Source organism: Lutjanus erythropterus, chromosome 5 (genome assembly GCF_056507025.1).
Source record: "Lutjanus erythropterus isolate fLutEry1 chromosome 5, fLutEry1.hap2, whole genome shotgun sequence".
Classification (NCBI taxonomy): Eukaryota; Metazoa; Chordata; class Actinopteri; order Lutjaniformes; family Lutjanidae; genus Lutjanus; species Lutjanus erythropterus.
The window spans coordinates 28,106,628-28,129,234 of record NC_139321.1 but is presented as its reverse complement, the minus strand read 5'-3'; the positions used below and the strand labels follow the sequence as shown (position 1 = coordinate 28,129,234).

General features: G+C 37.3%; 1 protein-coding gene across 2 annotated transcripts; it reads right to left on the bottom strand.

Moving 5' to 3' along the window:
- Positions 1 to 69: 69 nt before the first annotated feature.
- On the bottom strand, positions 70 to 22,607 carry cstf2 (cleavage stimulation factor, 3' pre-RNA, subunit 2). 2 transcript variants are annotated; one of them, XM_084719523.1, is made up of 14 exons: positions 22,449 to 22,607; positions 22,131 to 22,209; positions 20,475 to 20,644; positions 20,223 to 20,359; positions 17,471 to 17,590; positions 17,165 to 17,290; positions 14,727 to 14,859; positions 11,194 to 11,253; positions 6,800 to 6,899; positions 5,117 to 5,316; positions 4,570 to 4,694; positions 3,802 to 3,885; positions 2,650 to 2,809; positions 70 to 1,040 (listed from the first exon to the last, which is right to left on the bottom strand). In XM_084719523.1, exons 1-13 carry the CDS (start codon positions 22,537 to 22,539, stop codon positions 2,684 to 2,686), a joined length of 1,551 nt encoding a protein of 516 aa, XP_084575649.1. In that variant the 5' UTR covers positions 22,540 to 22,607; the 3' UTR covers positions 70 to 1,040; positions 2,650 to 2,683. The 2 variants fall into 2 exon arrangements, with proteins under 2 accessions (XP_084575649.1, XP_084575650.1); XM_084719524.1 differs by lacking the exon at positions 11,194 to 11,253.

The following is a 22,607-nucleotide window of genomic DNA, read 5'->3' as shown; positions in this document are numbered from 1 at the left end:
ATTCTTTAACTAAATACACGTGATTGAGCAATAGGGTCAAAAAATGATTGTGAACTCTAAAAATGTAAAAAGAAATTCTCACTTCTTTTCTAGTCAAGTTCTTGTTTTAATCCACACCACAGTTCAAACAGCAAAAAGATTCTAGTCGCTACCACAGAAGACAAAAGGAAAGAAATGCATTTTTGGTATTTCTCTCAAAAAAATGACCATTACTATATGACTGTAGGATTATAACTATTTAATCAATTATTAAAACTGTTGAATCCTTTTCAGCCTATTGACTTAAGTCAGAATATTTCATTTGTTTTAAGCATTAAGCTTCCTCTCACAGCAGAGAATAAGCCTATGATCAATAACCATGTTGTGTTCTTAACTAAACGCATGTATTTGAGCTACAGAGTAAACAAAATGACTGTACTGTAAAACTGTGTCAACTGTAAACAATTCTCACTTTTTTCTAAAGCTTCTATGGTTAAGGAAATGGGTTTCTTGGAAACTGACACCTAGTTTATTACAACCTGTAAAACTCACTGTCATTTCCTTATCAGAGTGATAAGACCGTAAACCAGAAGGAAGTCACTCAGTAACGCAGTCCTGTGGGTAGTCATCATGTCCAAGACATGGAGGGACTTCTGCTGATTGAAATTATTTTTTATTGTTTCACAGTTTGCTGTTTTTCCATTATTTTTTGTACAGAATTCCAGACTCCTTTTGAAATAAATGAATAAAGGAAGCCAGTGTCTTTTTTTCATTTCTTTTATTGACAAAACAACATCCAAAAAAAGAAAAAAAAGTTTCCAGAGCCGAAAACATAACGATCAACTTTGGAGGACAAAGATGAAACCTCTTTTTAAATCTGCTTAGCATTCATCAACATCATCTTCTCAAAAGTGTCACTTTGTTCCACAAGCATCGACCTTTCTCTCTCATACAGACAACAGACAATATGAAAAAAAAAAAACTATACAATAGTCCAAACTAATGAGACGTCTTCAGATGTGTTCAGGCTAAAGGTGATGGGGTGGAGCAGTTCGTGAGTCCTGCAGAAAGAAGGATAAACAGAGTCAGAAACTAGACCACCACTACTGGGATTTTTGAGAGGAGAGGAAAGGAGAGGACTGCAACTTAAAATGATCTTATTTTGCACTATGGACACTTCATAACCAGGTCAATCGACACACTTGTTAGTAAAGCATATAAACGGAGAGGATAGGGGCGCCGTCTTATCATACAGATGCTTCATACGCAGGTCGATTCATACATCTGTGAGTAACCTAAAGCATATAAGCAAGAATCCCTGCGCTTACCTGATGGCTGTACTATGATGTGAGATTAACGGGTTACTGATGTATGTCGACTCTAAAGTCAGAGTTTTCAAAGTCACATAGGTGGCTCTCTTAACCTGGTTAGATCACCATGGTAACTTCTGCTGAACTCATAGCCTGGTCAGGAGCAGGTTATATTCAGAGTTTGGGGTTAAAATCAGCTGCCATAATATTCTGTATGAGCAATATAGATTCTCAGCTGAGGGGAGACATTATATATGCAGAGTTGTCGAGCTGTACATTAGTAAATTAACTGAATGAAGCCGTGTAATTTAATTACAGTGGCACAAACTGTATGCATTGCGTTACCATGGGAACCTCAGTTGGTGATGCAGATGATCTTTTTTTCCTGTTTAAGTTACTTCAGGTCATTATTAAAACTTTAAATTTTACACAGCAGATCATCCACACACTAAAATAATGATAAAGCAGCTACAGACCACTTTGAATGATGTTTTTAAGATTGAACCTGATTTGCTGTCAAGTCTGTTTTACACTGCTGATATTGCTTTCTTATTCTTTCTTGTTGCTTTTTGCTGCAACGTATTTTTAATATTCTCCATACTTCACCATTATAACGACTTATTAATCTTGATTGAAGCAGGCATCACATGATCAACATTTTTGTCCATTTTATGACACAGAGTCTGAAGAAAAAAGACACAGCAAACTGATAACCACCATTGTGATACATGTCATCTCTGACTGGGGTCTAAGGTTTTGTTGAGCCAGTTCATACAAAGAAAGCCTGGTTGTGTTGAGCTTCATTATAACAAACACCGAGTAGAAATGCAGATCATGGATTCTTCAGATGATCTTTCTTCAGGGGCGCATGATCATTTAATGCATAAGGAAACAGATATCTGTGAAACAAACAACTTGTGTACCCTTTTGTTTTCTTCTTCTTCTTGAAGGCGGCCTCTTATGTGCGAGGGCCATTGTGATGCACAAAAGCAGTCAATCAGAGACAACTGACAGTGTCTCTCACAAAGATATTAACGTTACATATTTAGAAAGGACTCCCATAAAGAAATGTGATAAATGTAAATGAACACTCCGATAATACAGTGTGTAAGTTGATATAATACATTATTTATTCCATAAAAGTCAATAATTGCTTTAAAGATTGTGACTTTTATTATATTTGATAGGAGTAAAAAAGTGTGTTAAAAGCGTATTATAATAAATCTTGATAGACGTCATATGTAGCCTGGACAGACACTTCCTCTGCTCACTACCGCTACAAATGCAGACCAGCAGACACACAGAAACCTTCCAGCTGGAAAACAGCAGTGATGTGAAAGACATAAAGAAACTGTCTTACTTGAAACCTGTTGAGGCTTTTCTCAGTCGGACCATTAAGGCGCCCCTCCTGCCGTCTTCTGAATCTGTTCTTTGAGAATGAGGATACTCTGCCGCTGCTCTGGGGGCAACATAGCGATCTGTTCTGGGGTCAGCTGCAGCACCTGCATGATCAGGGCGGCCTGGAAAGGGACAAAAAAGAAAATCACATATTATATTAAACTGTCGTACAGGACAGATTAATGTGCTTTTCTGTCTTCAGGAGTGCTTCTCACGTGTCTTGTGTAATCTTCACTAGTATTCTTTCGCAAGAAGAGAATCACAATACCTCCTTCTTTGTTTTGTTAAAACATCACCAGCTATTGTTGAAGTCAAACAATTTCTGCTGTACTTTACATCAGCCCTGCTTTCTGTCTCAGGTGATACATACTCAGGATGACTTGCATTCAGTTAATGACAGCGTTTCCACACACTTTTCTAAACTCAGATTAAAGCACATTTAAGCATTCTCAAAATCTATTTCCAAGCTTTTCAAGCACCCGACAGCTGTGGTAAATGTCATATTTAGATACATTTACTCAAAATTATTATTTCACTTCTTCATCACATTAAATCAGATATTATTGTGCTTTAAACAACCACAGTTATGTTTTGTGATAGCATTCTACAGAAGGGTGGTATATAATACAATCACTCAAACTTGTCCTTGAAAAGGAAACCTCCCAGCATGTTGTCGTCTATTAGCCTTCCACTCACTGTTCCATCCGAGGGCTTCAACAGACATCAACAGAGACTGACGGGTCACATGAGCTGAGTGGCGAGTGAGTTTTCAGCAGAGTTGTCTTCATTTTGTTTGAAAGGCAAAAGCAATCAGGCTGTGACTTTATTTAATTCTTTATCTAAACAGTGAACTATTCAGTCAGAGAGTGATTTATTATGGAAGTAACGGGATTACAATTTCAAGCAAACATTACACTAAAATTTAAGTGTTTTCAAAGGATTTCCAGCACCCTGGAATGGGGATGCTAAAGAGAATTAGCATTTAGCTCAAAGGAACAACAAGCTGCTGACAGACTGCTAACTGCAGAGCTGCTAACCTGGAGACCTACTGGTTATTGATGAAAGCCTGTTTTATTTGTGTCATCTTTGGTGTGATAAATAAAGTGACACCTACCTTCTCCTGGTCCTGTGTGGAGACCTGGCTCTGACCCGGACTGAAGCCTCCTCCTGATGGAGGAACACCAGAAATTCCAGGACCCTGCAGGACAAACACACTGTTAGTTCTCGCTGTTTATCAGGGAGGTCATGACTATCCAGTTTGAGCAGATGGCACTGATGTTTTCCATCTTTCTTCTCTCGAGTCACACTCACATGACTCTTCCATGTTTCTTAATGTAATGTGAAGTAAATGTTTATGTAATTAGTATCAGGGTTCCTACAAATTTTCTATTTCAAAATTCCATATCTTTCCAGGCTTAAATTTCTGAGTAGATCATGTTTGAAAACAGTTACAAGTAGCTATGTGGTAATTATGTAAATAAATGGTGTTATAATGTAAAATACACATTAAAAATGGGATTGAATTGCATAATTTTTTCCTTCTTGAAAATTTGTGATTTGGTTCTGGTTCTGCAATTTGGACATTGCACTTCTGATAATATTGCAATTAACTATGCAGCCCTAGCAGAAACCAAGTGTTATCAGTGACTCTGATAAAAGCCGCACAGAGTTCAGAAACTCGGGACTCCCCAAAAAATCAGTTACAACTGAAGAAGCCCCGTGGGTGAGAGGGGAAATATTTTTAAGGATCTACAACCAGGTGCAGTTGCCCTCGATTCAACCTTTCCTGAACAGCATAAGAGGAGATGCTCTAGGTGGAGAACTGCCAAAAATAAAAAAAACCACAACCACCACAGACAAACACATGAAATGCAGCTGTTACCGGTCTTGCAGGTGGAGGAGCGTTTGGACCCATGTTGTGCGGAACGGGGCCGGGCATCCCCGCCGCCATGGGAACCCTCTGGGCTGTCACAGGACCACGAGCGTCCATCGCCCTCGGGTCACGACCTGCAGAAACAAACAGAAACACACTTAAAGTCCACACTTCACTGACTGAATCACTGTAATGTAGGTCACATAAAAGGTCAATACTGTGTAAATATGATTCTCACTGACTGTGGTGAAATTAAATTTATCAAACATTAAGGAATGTTTGCAGTCTTATTGGCTTGGAAACTTTGTGACATGGATGACCTTGGAAAATAAATTAAAGATGTACTAAATATGAGGAAATAGAAACTGAAACGTGTAACCAGAGTAGCGAGAGAAAAAAAACTTCTTACAAAAGACTTTTGTTTTGTTTTAGTGGTATCTGATTTGTCTGCCAGCTGGGACGGAAATTGAACAAACTGTTACAAACAAACTGTTGACTACGTGCGCACAATCACAATTCATCTTTTCAAGCTGTGAAACATTATCAGAGCAGTGACCTCTGGTTTCCATCGGGGGTCCTCGTGGCTCCATCATCGGGGGCCCTCTGGGGTCACCCATCATGTTTCGTGGTTCACCCATGGGTGGGCCTCTCATGTCCATTGGAGGTCCTCTCATATCCGGAGGGGGTCCGGTCGCCATCGGGGCCATGTGTACAGGTGGGGCTTGGTGGGGGGGTGGAGCTGCCATGTAACCCCGGCTAAATACACACAGACCCAAATAAATATTTATCATATAAAAACTGGCAAAAATCACAAAATCACAATTAGTTATTTTTGGCATAAAAGTTTAAAGTTATAATCCTTAAGGGTTTTCATGAAATCAAACCGTTTGATACTTTTTATTAGAACTTTCCTAAATACAATTTTTAAATTCAAAGCTTCTACTTAAGTTTTCAACTGAAGTTTCAAATATGTCATCTGTTTTTATAAAGTCCTCACCCTAAAAATCTAATAAATTCAGTCCTCAAAATCTTTAAAGGGAAGTCTTTTACTCAACTTTCTTAAATGAATATAACTTGTCAGTAACATCAACATAAACGTAATTTACACAGGAGATTGCCTCCCTTTATGTGCGGCAAGTGGGAAAGAAAACTGTTTTTGAAATAAATAATGTAACAAATATTGATTGAAATTGAATAACCCTAACCCTAAGCAGCCACCACTGGACTGTTAATTCTACAAATAGTAATAATACTACTAATGTCAACATTAGGAACAAAGCTTCAAGCTTCAAGCCCACTATTTATGGGAGTCTCATTCTGAACCTGTTAGTAATTTTAGCTCAATGCTAAAAGCCTTCATCATTCTCCTTTAGTAACAAGAGCAAGTCACTGCTAATGCAACTGGAGCACTTCCTGCTGCTGCTGCTGCTTTCCTGTACATCAAGTACAAGTACAAGTGATCAACTGGGGAGGATTTGGTTACGAAGCAATAACAGGAAATGCAATGTACTTGTCATTCAATAACCAAAAAAACAACATTTAATTTTTTTGAAATAGCATTTAGCATTTTTTTTCCATCAGTGGATTTTTTTTTTTTTTTTTTGCATGGGAGTGCTGGAACAAGAAGGCGCTGCTGATGAAGAGTTTCAGATGACAGGCTGCAGTTAACCAACTCCTTTACTGTGGCCTAATGTTCTGTGGAAATTTTCCTAAACTCAAATTGTTGATTTACTTCTCATTTGACTCATATCTTTATCAAAGCAACACAAGTTTGTTTGGCCGCGCTGTGAACAGATACACTAGTTTCTTCTCAGTTGTATTTCTCACAAAGTAGCTGCTCAACGCATAAGGCTGTCAAATATTCTAAATTTGATTATATAATCTAATTAAAAAAAACAACAACAACAACATTTGCTTTTGTCTTTAAATGAAGTTTCATGGCATAGGACATTACTTTATTTGTTTATTTTGTAAAGTGTATGTAGATCTTTAAAAACACATGTTTACGTTGAAAAACAAGTAGTTATGTCTCTCATATGGGTTTGCCCTCTTATGAATATAATGCAAATAATGCAACGATTGTTTGGTGCCTCCAGAGCTCTGGGTTGTAACCACAGGTGTGATCAATAAACCAGGAATAAAATCCTGTGGAGAACTGTAACTTTAATCTCTTAAACTTCTTTAAATCCACCCAACCTATTCTATTATTAAGGTAATGTGATATTGGTAAACATCTTACCTGGGGTCAATGACCTCTCCCGTGACAGACAGCAGAGTTCCTCCTCTGGGATCATTCGGACCGTCTCCCAGCAGGCCTCTGGGGGGGATACCACCTGGTCCTGAGGGCAGAAAAAACACACATTCAACCACACTTTTTCTATTCAGTGACCAGGAAATGTTTCATGACTAATCCATTAAAAACAAGGGCTGAAATTCAAGGTAAGGAAACCGGACCGCAAAAACACAACTATAAATCTCAGGAAACAACCAGAGCTGTTTGAGATCGACACAGTACTGACATCAAACTGCCACAGTCTGATATCACAACCATGGACATATATAAAGATGGATGACATAACAGCTCCCCAAAAGTGAAGCCAAAACATCTCAATTGCCCCCTAGTGGCTGGCTGTAATATAAGTCATAGACCCCGCCCCCTCTATTTTAGTAGATAGGAACATGGACCAAACTAAAACATCAATGTACACATATCAAATACATTTTTTTCAAAGATGATTTCAAACAGTTCTGTACAATGGGAGGCAGTGGAGCTGCGGCACACATCTTTATTTATGTCATTGATCACAAACACAAGGAGATCTCAGGAAAAATGTAATTTTTGTTTTTTTATTACACAATCTAATAATCTACGATCTAATGATAAAATATCGTATACCAAATATAAGTATTACCATACTTATCATTGTGTAAACAATCACAAGAATGTGACAGAGGTAACAAATACTAGGCAATTATGGCACAGTAGTCGTAGCCAATCACAGCACAATAGGGCGGGACAAAGCAGAACAGACTTGGGGGAGTCAAGGGGCAGAAATGCAGGGGGGAAAAAGAAAAACTGTGGTCTTCCATCAACATTAGGAGGGAGATCATAGGTTCAAAACACAGATACAGAGGGCCTGACATGAGACATGAGAATATTTTCCTACTTGTGTCTTGTGACTCTGGTGTTATTTGGCCATAAGAACATCGTTATGGAAGGCATGCAGAGAGAAGGTTGAGTAAAACGGGGGTGTCAGAGTTCAACTACGTTAACTGCATGTCTGATGACATAAAAACCACATATGACTACAGCGATACTACCCAGAGTAAATAACGGCACACAATACTTGAATAAAGTAAAGAACTCATTGTTTCCTCAAATCTCATGTCACGCATGCTGTAAAAGAATTTGTCTAAATGTTTCATCATGTATTTTGGTGTGGTGTCCCTTGAAAAAAGAGATTCTTAATTTCAATGAGATTCTCCTGGTTAAATAAAAATAAAAAGTAATGTAATAGTGTAACACTCCTGTACAGCTTTAATGCACAAGAAAGTTCTTTAGTAGATTGACTGCTTCAGGCTTTATTGTAGTTAAATGACAGATAGAATGGAGCCTCCCTGATGTAGTTTTACCTTAATCGAGATTAACGTTGTGTTGAAAATGTGGCTCATTTAACACGTCAGAAGGATGTAATGTTTATGCGGGGAAATGTCTGTCTGGCTGCCCTCTTGGTTTGGCTGATTTTTAGATTTAAATTCATTGTAAATTTAGGGAGTGTGATAAAAATCAGCACTAGATGGATTTTTTTGTCTGTTATACTGTGAACAGCTGAGTGAGAAGAGAGCCCAGGGCTGGTTAAAAAAGGAGCAGCTAGAACAAATTGCTGTGGTAAATGACATGTTGCCTGCTGTTAGTTCTGTTGTCAGTGGAAGTACAGCGTGGAAAAAGGGCAAGAAATTGGACACATTTTTGACAAGCGATGCTGACAAACACCAACAAGGGCAAACAAAAAGCCAATTTTTGGTTTTCTGGGATTCCTTTGAAGAAACAACTGCTTGAATGTATAATGTCATGTCATTACGAACTGATTATTGGTTTTATAGCAGTAAACAGAGAGACAAGTAGGATTTTTATTGTTATCCTGTCAATACAGGCATAGCTTATTATCTTCACTAACTGCTGTTGTTTTTGAGAAATTCTTCACAATTAAAACCTGCTTGTTGAAATAAAAACAGCCAAAATTTAAACCGAATGCCTTCACATGAATTTATACTGATTTCATAAAGGAGTGGGAGGATTGTGAAAACCTGCCAGTTACATTTTTAGAATTTCAAACGGTTTATTTCATTTTAATTAGTTGCTAAACAAAATGCCTGGTTCATTTTCTCAAGTGCAGCAAGGCAAAATGTCCGAAAGCACACAGGTATGGAAGAGGAGTGTGACACCAGTGGCTAACTGACACTGCACGAAGAAAATGTGAATAAATAAGCCTGCACCCCAACATCTGCAACATGTTACATGAAGTCTTGAACTACAGGAGCTCTCCTGTGGTTTACATCCATAAGTCTAGATCAATGAGGGCTCAAGAGTCTTTCCGACTTCCCCAGACTACAAACAGCAGACTCTGCAAAGGGTATGCAGAGCATCAGACGAAAAATAGACATTTTCAAACATTTAAAAGGTGATATTAACAACTCAACATGCCATAAACAAAAACACCTGTTAGCATGGAAAATGTTGATTTTTGTCTAGAATTCAGATACTTTAGACACTCAGAGTTTGTGGTTTATAATGAGCAGGGTCAGAAGACTTGCCTCAGAGTCACACCTGCACATTTGCTGCTGGTTTCACTGTGCAGGTTGACACAAGACAATCAATGAGCCAACCAGAGCAGAAAACCTACCATGCTAAGGTGATAAGGCCTGTAAGGCATTTTTTCATTTCCTTGCCAACATTTAAATGTGCATCACGGAATATTTTAAGTGCTCTTTTGGATCGACAGCTATCAAGCTGTACAATGCAGTCCAACCAGTGCTGAAGGCATAAAAGCTTCATTGTCTGCACAGATTGGCTTCAAATGCACATGGAATTTTGTTATCTGGAGTTGATCAACACACATGTACAATAGGGCTGAACAATTAATCGAAATGTTGTTTGTTGCCAAACGCAATATCCAAATATAAAATGTTTTCCATCACACCATCACCAATGATCTTTGTGATGCTACAGAGATGCTTTGGCTTACAGATCATATTCCCCAGATATAACATTTTTTGCATCTCATGCAGCCCTAATGCACATGTGACTAGTATATGTATACTCTGCTTCTCCATCAATGCAAAATGTTCTGATGACACTGTTGAAATTACACAATGATGTGCATTTTGCACATTTATCATTCCTCTATACACATGGAGCCTCTCAATATTTATAAGTTCAGAGTACATTTGACGACTTGAACATACCTATTCAATTGTGCAGTGCAGACTATGTACAGTATATTCTGCATTTATTCTGATATAGTTTTACTGCTGCTATTCTTTACTTATTTTACATTCTCATAATTTCTAGTATGGCAAATCATTTATGTATCTACATATTTTTCTCTGATGTATCATGCAGACACACAGCTTTGCCACAACTTCTTTTCTAAATTACGTAACTTAATTCCAAAAACATTCATATGACCTTGTCACATCCTGGCCACCTTCTGTTTGACCTGTTGCCCTCTGGCAGGCGCTACAGGACCACCACCAGACTTAACAACAGTTTCTTAGCCTGGGCCATAAACACAATACACTCCAAAACCACTGAATGATCCATCACATGCAATATGACTTTCTAGGGCAACCCTCACTCCCTGCAATGTGGAGCACTAGAAGCAAATTATTCTTGTGGAATATACATCAATATTAGTACAACGTTACATTTATTCCAGTGCAATAATTACATCCACACTACTGCAACAGTACATCTATTTTAGTGGATATTGCATTGTATTTACATATTTAGTTTTCTAATTCTATTTTTTTTTTTTTACATTGGCTGTGGATGTTAACTTACTGAGGTTGTGTTTGTTCCGGTTTCTTTTTCTATTATTATGGCACTAATCAGAAGTAGCATTCCTAATTTAGTTGTATCCTATATAATGACAATAAAGGCTTTCTATTCTAAATTAACTTAATGTTGAACAGAAGGTCATGCGAATTTACAACTATCTATAATACTCAACACTATTTGCTTACTGTAATATTCATTAAAATATTTTGGCTTGGACTTAACACTGACAAATAATCATGCAAAAACATTTGGTTTTGAGTCACATAGACACTTTTCACTCCTGGCACCTGCCCCAAACCCCTATCTGTTCACATGCAGAGCCACCAGCTTCCTCCCACCCTCATGAGACAGCACATTCTGCTTTGCTTATGATGATTCTCAGAGATCTGAATCTTTATACTAACAGGCTTAAGAACTACTTTCAGGCAAAATATTTGATTATGGCAGACATGCAGTCTAACAAGCTGTAAGAAGCCAACACTAACACTCCCTGACATGCTGTATATTTGGACACTGGCCTCTCCACAACAGTCATATGATGTGACTGGAGAACTGAAGGAGTACAGTGATACCTGGAGGCCGCTCGATAGCAGCTTGCCCAGACGATCCTGTGGGAGAATGCTGCAGGTTTCCTGAGCCAGCATTAAAGTGAAGAAGAACAGGAGACACAAGACTCAAGAGAGCAAAGCGGCACTTTAAGAGCATTGTGAAGCATGCTCGTGACAGTATTATACACACACACACACACACACACACACACACACACACACACAGAAACACACACACACACAGGGGTGAAGAGAGAACTATCAGGATCTTAACATCAGAGAAATGTTATTTGGAGACAACAGGATGTCAAACATTCAGGGAGAATAAAGATCCTCACGAATCAGTTAATTATATTGTCCTACTCATAAAGCGCCTCAACTAATTACAAGACTCTGGTGACACCTAGTGATCTCAGAGAGCAATGACATGTTCTAAGCTTTAACGTGAGGTGAAGCTGATCATTGTATGTTTTTTAACCTGAGTCGCTAGTAATGGGGGCTTTTCAGTTGTAGTCAAAATAAGTGCAATTTTACACATGTAAATGCTGAAATAGCTTTTAAAACAACTGCATTACATTGTACTTGCATGACTGTAGCTTTGTTTGCAACCGCTACAAGGCAGTTTAATATTACTTTGGCTTTTGAACAGAATAGATGATTAACAAATCTTTTTGGTTTGGCCAAATCTGTTTTGGTGATCTGCTTAAATAAAATGTGAGTACCACTTTACAATAAGACTACACTTACAAATGATTTATAAATGGTTTATAATTCTGTAATTAGGCTGTTAAACCTTTATAAATCATTAATAAGCTGTTACAACGCATTACATATGTTGTAAAAATTCTTCGTCTAAATAGTGAGAGTTGCTAGTTCTCTGAAGAATTACCAAGACGGTGTGATGAATCAAATCTCTTTACTTCATGCAGCATGGAGAGAAGACTCAAGCACAGTGTTCTCTGAAGGTCTTTCACAGTGTCTTGCCTTATATACAAAAACAACAGTTGCTCATTCCATGACAATGTTGATTCAATCATTCGTTCTTCAGATGTTAACAAGCACAGGAACTTTTATGAACACAATGTTCCATTGATTTTACACTCAAACTTAGAGTTGTCTTCCTTCCTTACAACTTAGAGACAAAGAATCCCATAATCAATACATTGAATACTTACCAAAATTGTTCATCTTCCACACATAAAAAGGGCAACAGCGACCTTTCGCTTTCCAAATAGTAAACTCACATTAATCTTTACTGTTGAGCCTCAGATCTTATTGTTTACTGAACTTATTTTGTGTATTTACACCCGTGAGCTTCATCACATATCTAATCACCTTCAGCATATCTTAATAGTCAAAACGTTTGACTTGGCAAGTCTTATTAACACATCAAACTACCAGATTCATATACTAAGGCTTTGGCAATACCGTTTACCTTGACATTTTGAGCATGATGTCAGCAGCCTTCATCAGGTGTTGATATGACATAAGTCAGTAATAATCATGATGGTTGCATATTTAACACTATGATGAGTATTCCCTGGATTTTTGAGACAAAGGTGGTAAAGGCTGGAGAGAATGTGTAGCACACATGGTATACACCTTTAGAATACCCTGCAATTTGTGAAAAAGAATAAAAAATCTAAATAAATAAATAAATAAATCATGATTTCATCTTTTGTTTAGCAACTGGAGGGCGGATAAAGAAGATGGAGAGAAACAGGACAAAAGGACACAGAGCCTGAGATTAAAATAATGAAATTAAAGTAATGATTTTTCCATAAATATATTAACATAAAATAGAGGAAGCACTAAAACCCAACACAAAGAGGTGCGTCCTATTTGTCCAGTGTAGTAACATAATTTAGTATTGATTTGGGGTCACTGGGTCACATGACATGGAGGATAATGAAAAAACTGTAATTATTTTCTATTCAAGTATTTATGTAAAATTAAATTACACATTAGCAGTCGGAATAGGTGTGCTACATTAGACCAATTTAGTATAATCTTCTAATCACAATTTTCACTAAGTCAATACAAAGGTATTGAAAATAAAATTTGTGCCATTCAGATGGTAATTTATTGATGGTCCCTCAGTGAACTGACAGAAATCTATGATGCACTTGCATCAGATCAGGTAGAGACGGGATGAAAAGGAGGTTTAATTACTGTGGGATCGCTGTCACTTCTTAATGGACTGAATGAACAAAGTACACACAGTAGAATACAAACAGGAGTTTGAACAGTTTTGATCTATTAGTCTGGGGAAATTTGTGCTTTTGTGTTTTCTAAATGACGTGTCAATTATCGGCTTTTAAAAAGGTCTACTGAGGTTTGACATCCAGTCCTATTAGCTTCTGTAACTTAGGCTAACCTGGCTTTCATTACAAATACACATTCATTTGCCTCACAATTGCCTTTATCTTTCAGAGGCTGTGAATGCATCATTCCACCGTTGCCTCCACTAGAGTATCACACCCACTTGCAATGTGTGTGGACTTGGTATAAACATACCGAAGTAGTTGCTGATTAAAGGCACAACAGCTTTGGCATTAAAACCCTTTAGGTAAAAAATCTTCAAAAACGTGGCAGTAAAAGGTACAAAAGCAGCCCACCTTTGAGTTAGATAGACAGGGAAAACTCTGCTAAGGTTCCCTTTACCAGTTATAAATGTTACTGTAAATGTAACTCATCTGTAAAATTTATTAGCAGTAAGCAGTAACTGGATCGTACCCCCATTGCTATATTAAAAACATATTATAACTTATTTATAACAGTTTATTACTAGTTTAGGTGTCTGCAATCTAATAATAACCTAATTTTAAACTCTGTAGGTACGGTAGTGTTACTGTAAAGTGGTAGCAAAATGTGCACAGGAAACACTGTACTGTGGCAGATCATCAGAAAAACTGCAAAGCAAGAAGAAGACTGACCCTCCTTTTGGTGCAACCTGCAGATCGACTATTTACAACAATGATTCCAGTGGAATATTGTGTAAAAAGTGAATAAAAACAGAATGCAATTATTCGGAATAAACTTTGTTTGCAGACGACGATTTTAGGTTTTCAAAGTGACAAATCTTGCATCATCCTTGTTCATTAATGTCTGAGCCTTTCAATGCAAGGGACATACATACAGAATCATGACCAATTAACCTGTTTATTTATTACCCAAAAACTGTAAATCTTATCAGTGTAACTTTCAACATCAGAAAGAGGGCAAATTACCACAGAGGCAGCTAGAGCATGAATCAACTGAGCAGATATGACCCATTAAAAAATAAGGCACAAACAACTGCAGTATACCTACAGAATTACAGACACTGTCGATTTTGGTTACACACACTGCTGCCAAAAGGAAGTGTTTCTTTTCGCTTTTTTTGGCCGACTTGAGCACAAAATAAAGATTTGGTAAGCGATCGGTTCAGGCCTTATTCTGCATGAGGGATGGGTGCCATGAAACAGTCACACCTCACACATTAACCATCAATCACCTCAGTAATCAATATCTGGAACGTGAGGGTGGTGCAAGTATGCATGCGGTGTGATGACTACCTGGAGGTCCCACTGGCACTGGTCCTGGCCCCTGTCCAGGTACAGGTCCTCCTGGTACTGGCATTGGTCCGGGAACAACACCCATGTTGGGGGGCTGCATCATTTGAGGGGCTCCATTGACATGCATTCCAGGCTGATCATATGACAAAACAAACAAGAAAACATAAATAATTTAACCTAAACTCTAATCTTGAGAGGCCTTTTTTCTTTTCTTTTTTTATTTTAACAGAATATGTTGTTAATCCTGATCCTTATCCTTATAAAAAAGCACATTTTCTCATCTGTCTTGATTTATAACATGACATAAGATGGACTGAGTGGACAAAACTTCATGCTAACGTGTCACTAGTTTAGATGTAACCTTTCACTACTACAATTATTAAATTTGACAATCTGGATTAAATAGAGGAGAGGCTGTTTGGAACCATATAATAACTTAATATTTCATACTAAGTATAATGTTAAATTCAGGATGTAATGCGTTCCAGCTGCATAGTATGTAGATTTTCGTACGCAGGAAAAGCCCTGATGTACACTAGATTAACAGGAAGATTTCAAATACTGGCAATATATTGAAATATATATTATATATTATATACATAATATTGAAAATGTGCTCCAACATTTTAAGAGTACAGAAGCTACAAAATCACCTGCGTTGATAGACATTTCTTTCTGCTGTATCATATTTATTCTGTTTAGTTGAGCACTGCTTTAAGCAAACTTTTTAAGATAACATTCCAAAAAGTGATCGTCTGCCTGAAACTGACGTATGATGCTGTATCACCCAGTTTATATACACATCCACAGCTGCTTTTATCAGGATCTAACAGTCAAAACATGCATATACATGTAATTTTATGTTCATGGTAGAAGTGTTTTCAGTTTATGGCATAAAATTACTCAGGCCTGACATTAATGTGATTCTAAGCAATAATACAGTATTGATTCTGATCTTTATATGCGTTTGGAATGTTTAATACCCCTGTTTAGGCTTACATTTTGGAAATAAGATTGTAATTAATGTGGGTGGATGGATTACAACATTATAGGCTATAAAATAAAGAAATTACATCTCACAAAATTATGCTTATGACTCTACATTATTTTACCTGCTCTGTGCCCTAGGCCTGCATTATAACCAATACAGTCCTTTTACCAGTCTAAATATCTTTAAAGCAGACAGTCACTTCAGCAGCCTCTTCTTCTGCTTCTCAGTAAAGTATATCGATGGTAGCAGGTATAATTGCCCGTTCCATCTTTGATTTTTAATATTTTACCTTAATTCTTTAAACGCCTTTAAATCAAATGTGAATCACAGACAATAGTCTTTACCATTTTTATTTAATCCCTTTTTATTTAATCTGCCTTAAAATAATAGTGGAAAATATGACATTCAGTAGAAGAGGTTGATTTACATTTGTATTAACAATTTTTATATAACGGTAGTAGTTATGTGATGCAAAGTAGACATATTGCTTGAATACACCTCAGGGTCCTTAAGTAGGTAATATGTAGTACATACTTATTGAGTGTGTAATAGGCAGTACATTAATATGCAGTTTCAATCACAGCGATAGACCATGTATGATGAGAATTTCACTTCATTTTGTTCCTACTCCGAGTGTACAATATAAATACAAGTTAAGGTACGGTCACATTACATTTTCATATACCTAATATTCACTCCATCTCCAATTCAAAATGGACTAATACAAGTCTACGTTTCCTGTTTAGGGCGGATCTTGAGCCAGGTTACACCAGGTAGCACTGCTCTCAAACACTGCTCTCATCAATATTTATTTATACCTGCATTAGCACCATGACTGACTGACATAATTATCCTTCTTCAGGGTGGAGTGTGGGGTTTTGTTACATGGTATGGTGTTAATGTGACCATTACTGAAGAGTAGGGCTGTCATGATCATTGTGGCCAAAAGTAGGGCTTCAACTAACAATTATTTTCATAGTCAATTAATTAGTCGATTATTTTCTCAATTAATAGTTGTTTGTTTTCAAATGTCAGAAAATGGAGAAAAATGTCAGCAAGTATTTTCCAAAGTTTAACATGATGCCGTCAAATATTTGTTTTACTCACAACCCAATCCTATCAGTCATATTCTTCTTTAACTTTGTTTATTGTGTGTTTTGTATCTTTTTTTAGCAAATGAATTACAATCAAAATAGAAGTGATGGGAGGTGGAGAGACTCGTAACTGTACAGAAGCAGGTGGGTGAGAGATCGTGAGAACAGAAAAAGAAACAAATGATTTAAGAGCATAAGATGACGTTTAAGAGGTGCAGCCCTGGATTATTTACACGATATTTTCATATCTGTATTATTAACGGGATATCAGTATTTCATTTTTGAAACATCACAGTTAATGTCCATACCAGTATATACTACTACTTCAGAGAGTGAAAAACTGTTGTACTCACCACAGGCTGCGGCTGAGACACGGGCACGCTGGGCTGTGCAGGAGGTGGATTGACCGGTGGTGCTCCTCCTCCTCCCTGTCCACTGGGAATCAGAGGAGGGACTGAAGTTTGACGGTGGAGCATTTTCTGTATGTGGAGGAATATATGGCAAAGCATCTTTGAATAATATGGGCGGATTCAAAAAGGGCAGACCAGCTTTTATCTCTTACGTCAAAGTCATAGTGAACTTTTTTATTCTGACCGTGACTCAAATAAACCTGAGATCATTTAAGATTTGTCTAATCACTTCATCCCCAGTTCTCTCACCAAGGCTATCTCGGGGTCGACAATCCGCATGACCACCTGGGCCTGCAGCAGAGCATAGGCCAGCTGAGGGTTCTGCAGCAGCATGTTCCTCGCCTCCTGGGGACTGTTCTGCACACATAGCTGGAGAGAGAAATCAGAAAATATGATATTAAAGACTGCATGAAAAATAACTCATGAGCAGAACAAAAAGCTCAACTTTGTACCAATCCCCTTTACATAAAACAAGCTCCTCAATTAAAAAATAAGCTTTGTGTGCATTAACTTCCTGACAGGTTAGACACACTCCCACCAAGGTGGCTGCATCATCACAAAACATTAAACAAAGACGTGCAACAAAATCTCTGCTATCGGGATCTGAGCCCAAACATTCGCACTGATCAGCATATGGAGCTGTCCTACTGACACAAGCTTTGGCGCAACAAAACACTTCTCCAGTCGGGGAAAAAAATGTCTGCAGTGTGGTGTTTCTTTGAGCTTAATGAAGCAGACTGCCAGATGTGCAAAGATAAGGCTTCTGTGGCAGAGCTGAGCGAGACAGACTGTAGAGCACAGCCTCTGTTCATGAAAGCCAAAGAAGAGAATCTGCAGACAGTTGTCATCCTGGAGGTGATTCAACATTTGTCACCATCATTTTTGAAAACTAAAGACCATAAACAACATTAAACATACAGTGTGAGAACATGAATCTTGAGGAAAACGGTATTTTCAATTACATTCCTCATTAGATAACATTTTGTTACTTTCTTTAACTTTATTGAAGTACTTTGTAACTATGGGTGTAACCATTCTCAACCCAAAACCAAACCCACAATACAAACACAATGTCAAACTGTGATTCCGTCTTCAGTATCGCAGCATGTGTTTTCTTCTAGACTAGCTGTACTGTCCTCAATAGGGATACAACTAGTGATGATTTTCATTGTTGATTAATGTGTTGATTATTTTCTCCATTGACTGATTACTTGCTCAGTCCATAAAATGTCAAAAAAATCGTGTGAAATGTCAATCACTGTTTCCCAAAACCCAAGGTGGCCACAATACAAACATGTTCAGTTTTACTGTCATAAAGGAGCAGAGGAATCAAAACATCACATTTAAGAAGCTGGAAGCCAAGAACTTTGTCTTTTTTTCTTAAATTACTCAAATGATTAATCAAGTGATTAATCAATAATCAAACTTGTTAGTGATTAATTTAATGGTTGACAACTATTCAATCAACTGTTGCAGCTCTTGTTTTATTTATTTAAATGTGTTCAGTTAATTTGTAGAGTAATCAACTTTCATAGTGTTCTTTAGTGTTTTTGATATTGAGAGAGACAGAGATAGAGAGAGATAGATAGAGAGAGAGATAGAGAGAGAGAGAGAGAGAGAGAGACCTCAGCAGAAGCCAACTAGCATCACGATGGTGAAAACGCTGCGGTTTGTGCCAGACACTATATCTTCTGCCCTGTTTTAAGGAGACTTTACTGTTACACAAAGATCTGAGCATAAATTCACTAGAATAATACATAAGTGCCATTGATGCACCAGTTCCAGAGACCAACTCATAATGCCAATAACTATGCATCATAACTGCTCATTAACCCTCTCAAAACTGTACCACTTGTATTCATCAGCCTGTCAGTCTCTCGTTAGCTTCAAATATCAATGCATTGTACTTTATGCATTTTTGTTTTTCAGGAAAATGAAGACTGAAAATGAGGAGGAAAAAAATGATGTGCAAAGGTGCAGAAATAAGGTTTGTCTCGAAAAAAGTTACAGAACACATTTTCTGAAGTCAAACATGACATAAAACAGTAATCCAACTAATCACTGACAACTGTGAGGTTTTTGGAGAACTGACAGAAAGCCATAACCAATTATAAATTGGTGTGTATAAAGTAAATCAACAAAGATTCAGTCAAAGTAACCTATAATCAAGATTTACTCAAATCAAAACATATCACTGACCTTCCTGACATCACACAGGTCAAGGGTCAACTACTAAAAAGTGGTTTAGGGCTGCAACTAATGATGAGTTACACTGTTGATCAATCTGCCAATTATTTTCTCAATTAATCGATAAGCTGTTTGGTCTATAAAATGTCAGAAAATGGCAATTAGTGTTTCCCAAAGTCCAGTGTGATGCCTTCAAATGTCTTGTTTTGCTCACAACCCAAAGATATTCTGTATATTGTCATAAAGGACAACAGAAACCAGAAAATATTCACATTCAGGCTGGAACCAGTGAATTTTGACTTTTCTTCCCCTTTAAAAATTACTCAAACCCATTTATTGATTTTCAAAATAGTCTCAATTTAATAATCAGTTAGTAAGCAATTAACTGATTAATCAATGCAGCTCTAATGTGACTCATGACTTTACAGTAAGCATCACAACCAATAAAAACAGACAACTATTAAGTGAGCTCTTTACAACATCTTGCACTATGAAGTAAAAAATGCGACACAATTTAACTTTGATGCTTACATGTTGATTAGACTGCCATAACAATACACAAGTGGGAGTAATGAGCAAGCATGACAGTTTATTGTGCATATAAGGACAAGTACTACTGATATATTAGTGATACAGGTAATTTTGAAACCACATTTTAACAGTGAGCAGAAGGCCAGCATTCTGATTATAATCTGGTAAAATGTCAAAGGAAAGGTCAATTGGACCTGTCACATACTTGAAAATCTGAGCCCCACACAAGAGGGACCTGAAATACTTGCTAGTAAAAAACAAAAGAGGCAATAAACCAGCCTACCTTCATCTGTTTCATAAGTTCAAACATCTGTTCAGGTGGCAGACTGGCCACAGCTCTGCTGATGGACTCTGGGGCTTCCTGTGGCTGGATGCTATCTCCATAAGGAGACTCAATGATGGGGGCTCCTGTTCCCAAACCTGTGCCATAACAGACAGAGACAGCAGAGCTTTAACTTTGCACAAACTTTTCACAGTCAAATCATATATGGCACTGAAGTTTTTGAAATGATGCCAAAAGGAAATAAGTGCTTACTTTTGAGCTCTTCCTTGTTTTTCTCACTGGCTGCGTTGTCAACACGGAGCGCTCGACCGCTGAATTCTCTCCCATTCAGGTTCCGCATGGCACTGAGGGCCGTCTCCTGGTCTTGATATTCACAGAAGCCATATCCCTTTGGCTTTCCTGTCTCCCTGTCATAGACTAACCTGAAAACAAGAAACATCTGATCACATCTGATAATACACATGCAGGGGCAGAAATAACCAACTACAACTACTGTGTGTCACTGTAATTAAGTCATTTTTGGGTACTTGGTCTTTTATGAATATTTTTTCATGTCTATTTTACTTTAACTTTACCTACTAAAGCATGCATTACATTTTGTAATTTATTTCACTGTTTTTATAATCATAATTAACTACTGAGAAGGAATATGATATGAATTAATATCCAAACTTTTGACTGTGTTTTTGTAGCCAATAAAGCAGAAACCCTTTTTGACTAAATACCTGCTACTGTGCCTTAGACCACATAGTTAACAAAAAATGAGAATTTGTGTGCACTACCATGTACACCAATTGTGCAATATTAGTACTTTTCTTCAAGTGTAATGTCACTTCACACTGTGCAATATTTCACACAGGTGAATTTTTAATTCTCAGTTTCAATGTGCAATGTTCAATAATTCAATGAGGCATACTATCATTCAGTGTGCAATATCTATGCTTCACTCAAGTGAATTTCAATTCCAATGTGCAATAATGAGGAGCATTATCATCATTCTACATGCAATATTATTATTCCCTCTGTGCAATGGTGTAAATTCAGCTGCCGAGTCTCCTTATATTGCATATACTGTTCCTAGTTTTATATTTCCCAATGTTATATTGTTCATAGTTTTATATTTCTCCTATTTATGGTGGTCCTATTCTTAATTTTATATTTTCTATGTTGCTCTATTTTATTATTATTTATTATTATCTTCATACTTTTTATATTTCTGCTTTCTTATATTTTTATTGATGCTTTTTTTTTATATATATATATTTTTGCTGTCCACTTTGCTGGTGTAACAGCATAATTTCCCCATTGTGGTACTAATAAAGGAATATCTTATATGATCATATCTCTTATCTTATTGCTGATGCATTAAATATCAACAATTAAAAAGTAACTAGAATGAGAAGTTTTTGAGTAGAAAAATTTGTACTTTTACTTTAGTGTTCTTAACACTTAGTTTTACTTGTAGCTAAATAATATTTCAGTATTTCTACTTGAGTACAGAGTTTGAGTACTCCTTCTGCCACTGCTCACATGGTTAGAATTTTCTGAAATGAACTGGGAAATTCAATTTAACACTACCATACGAACAAGAACATATAATCTGTTATAAAAACGGTTTATGTTGCTGTCCAAACTTATACGCACGTTCTGCTTTTGTGCTGACCATTTTCTTTAACTTTTGGTAATATGGTTATGTCATTGTTTTGCTACATGTGGTTTCATGTTTTTACATGCATCGATCTGCTTTTACCTGAGCTCAAACATCAACTTACAACCAAGCTTGGATTGGTCGTTTGACCTAGAAACATCTGTTTAACGGGACAAAACTGATTCTTGTATGTGGGGTTTGCAGCACACAGTGATGGCACTAACACTGACACAAACTGAATGGCACCCTCTTTCACTCACCTGAAGCTCACAACAAGCCCGACTTCAGAAAAGATGTCTTTCAGCTGCTCTTCTGTGGCTTCATACGGAATGTTCCCCACTGAAATAACCATGACAGATACTAAACATCAGTATAACAATAAATACAAATCTACTTTCTACTTAAATAAGTGTTTTCTTATTCTAGGGTAGCAAGCGTCAAGTTTGTTCCCTCGTTGCCTAGCTAACGGCAATACTAGCCCCAGCTAGCAAGCTTTAACTCATAAGCCGTTTGTATATCGACTTGTAACAAATGAATAAAGCTGCCAGTAACCGGACAAATAATGGCAACAAACTTACCGAACACTGATCGTAATGAACGATCAACGGCTGGATCTCTATTGGCGGCTGCAGCAGCAGCAGCGGCAGCAGCAGCAGCTACGTTCGCCATTTTGGGGACACAAATGAATGTGACACCAGGAAACTAGAACGCGAGTGTCCGTTTGTGCAAGCAAAAAG

Coding starts and splice junctions, on each gene's coding strand:
- cstf2 (XM_084719523.1), bottom strand. CDS start 22,539: ATGGCGAACGTAGCTGCTGCTGCTGCCGCTGCTGCTGCTGCAGCCGCC. Junction 22,210..22,448: donor TTCATTACGATCAGTGTTCG/GTAAGTTTGTTG, acceptor TGGTTATTTCAG/TGGGGAACATTCCGTATGAA. Junction 11,254..14,726: donor AGTGCCAGTGGGACCTCCAG/GTAGTCATCACA, acceptor ATGCTGGCTCAG/GAAACCTGCAGCATTCTCCC.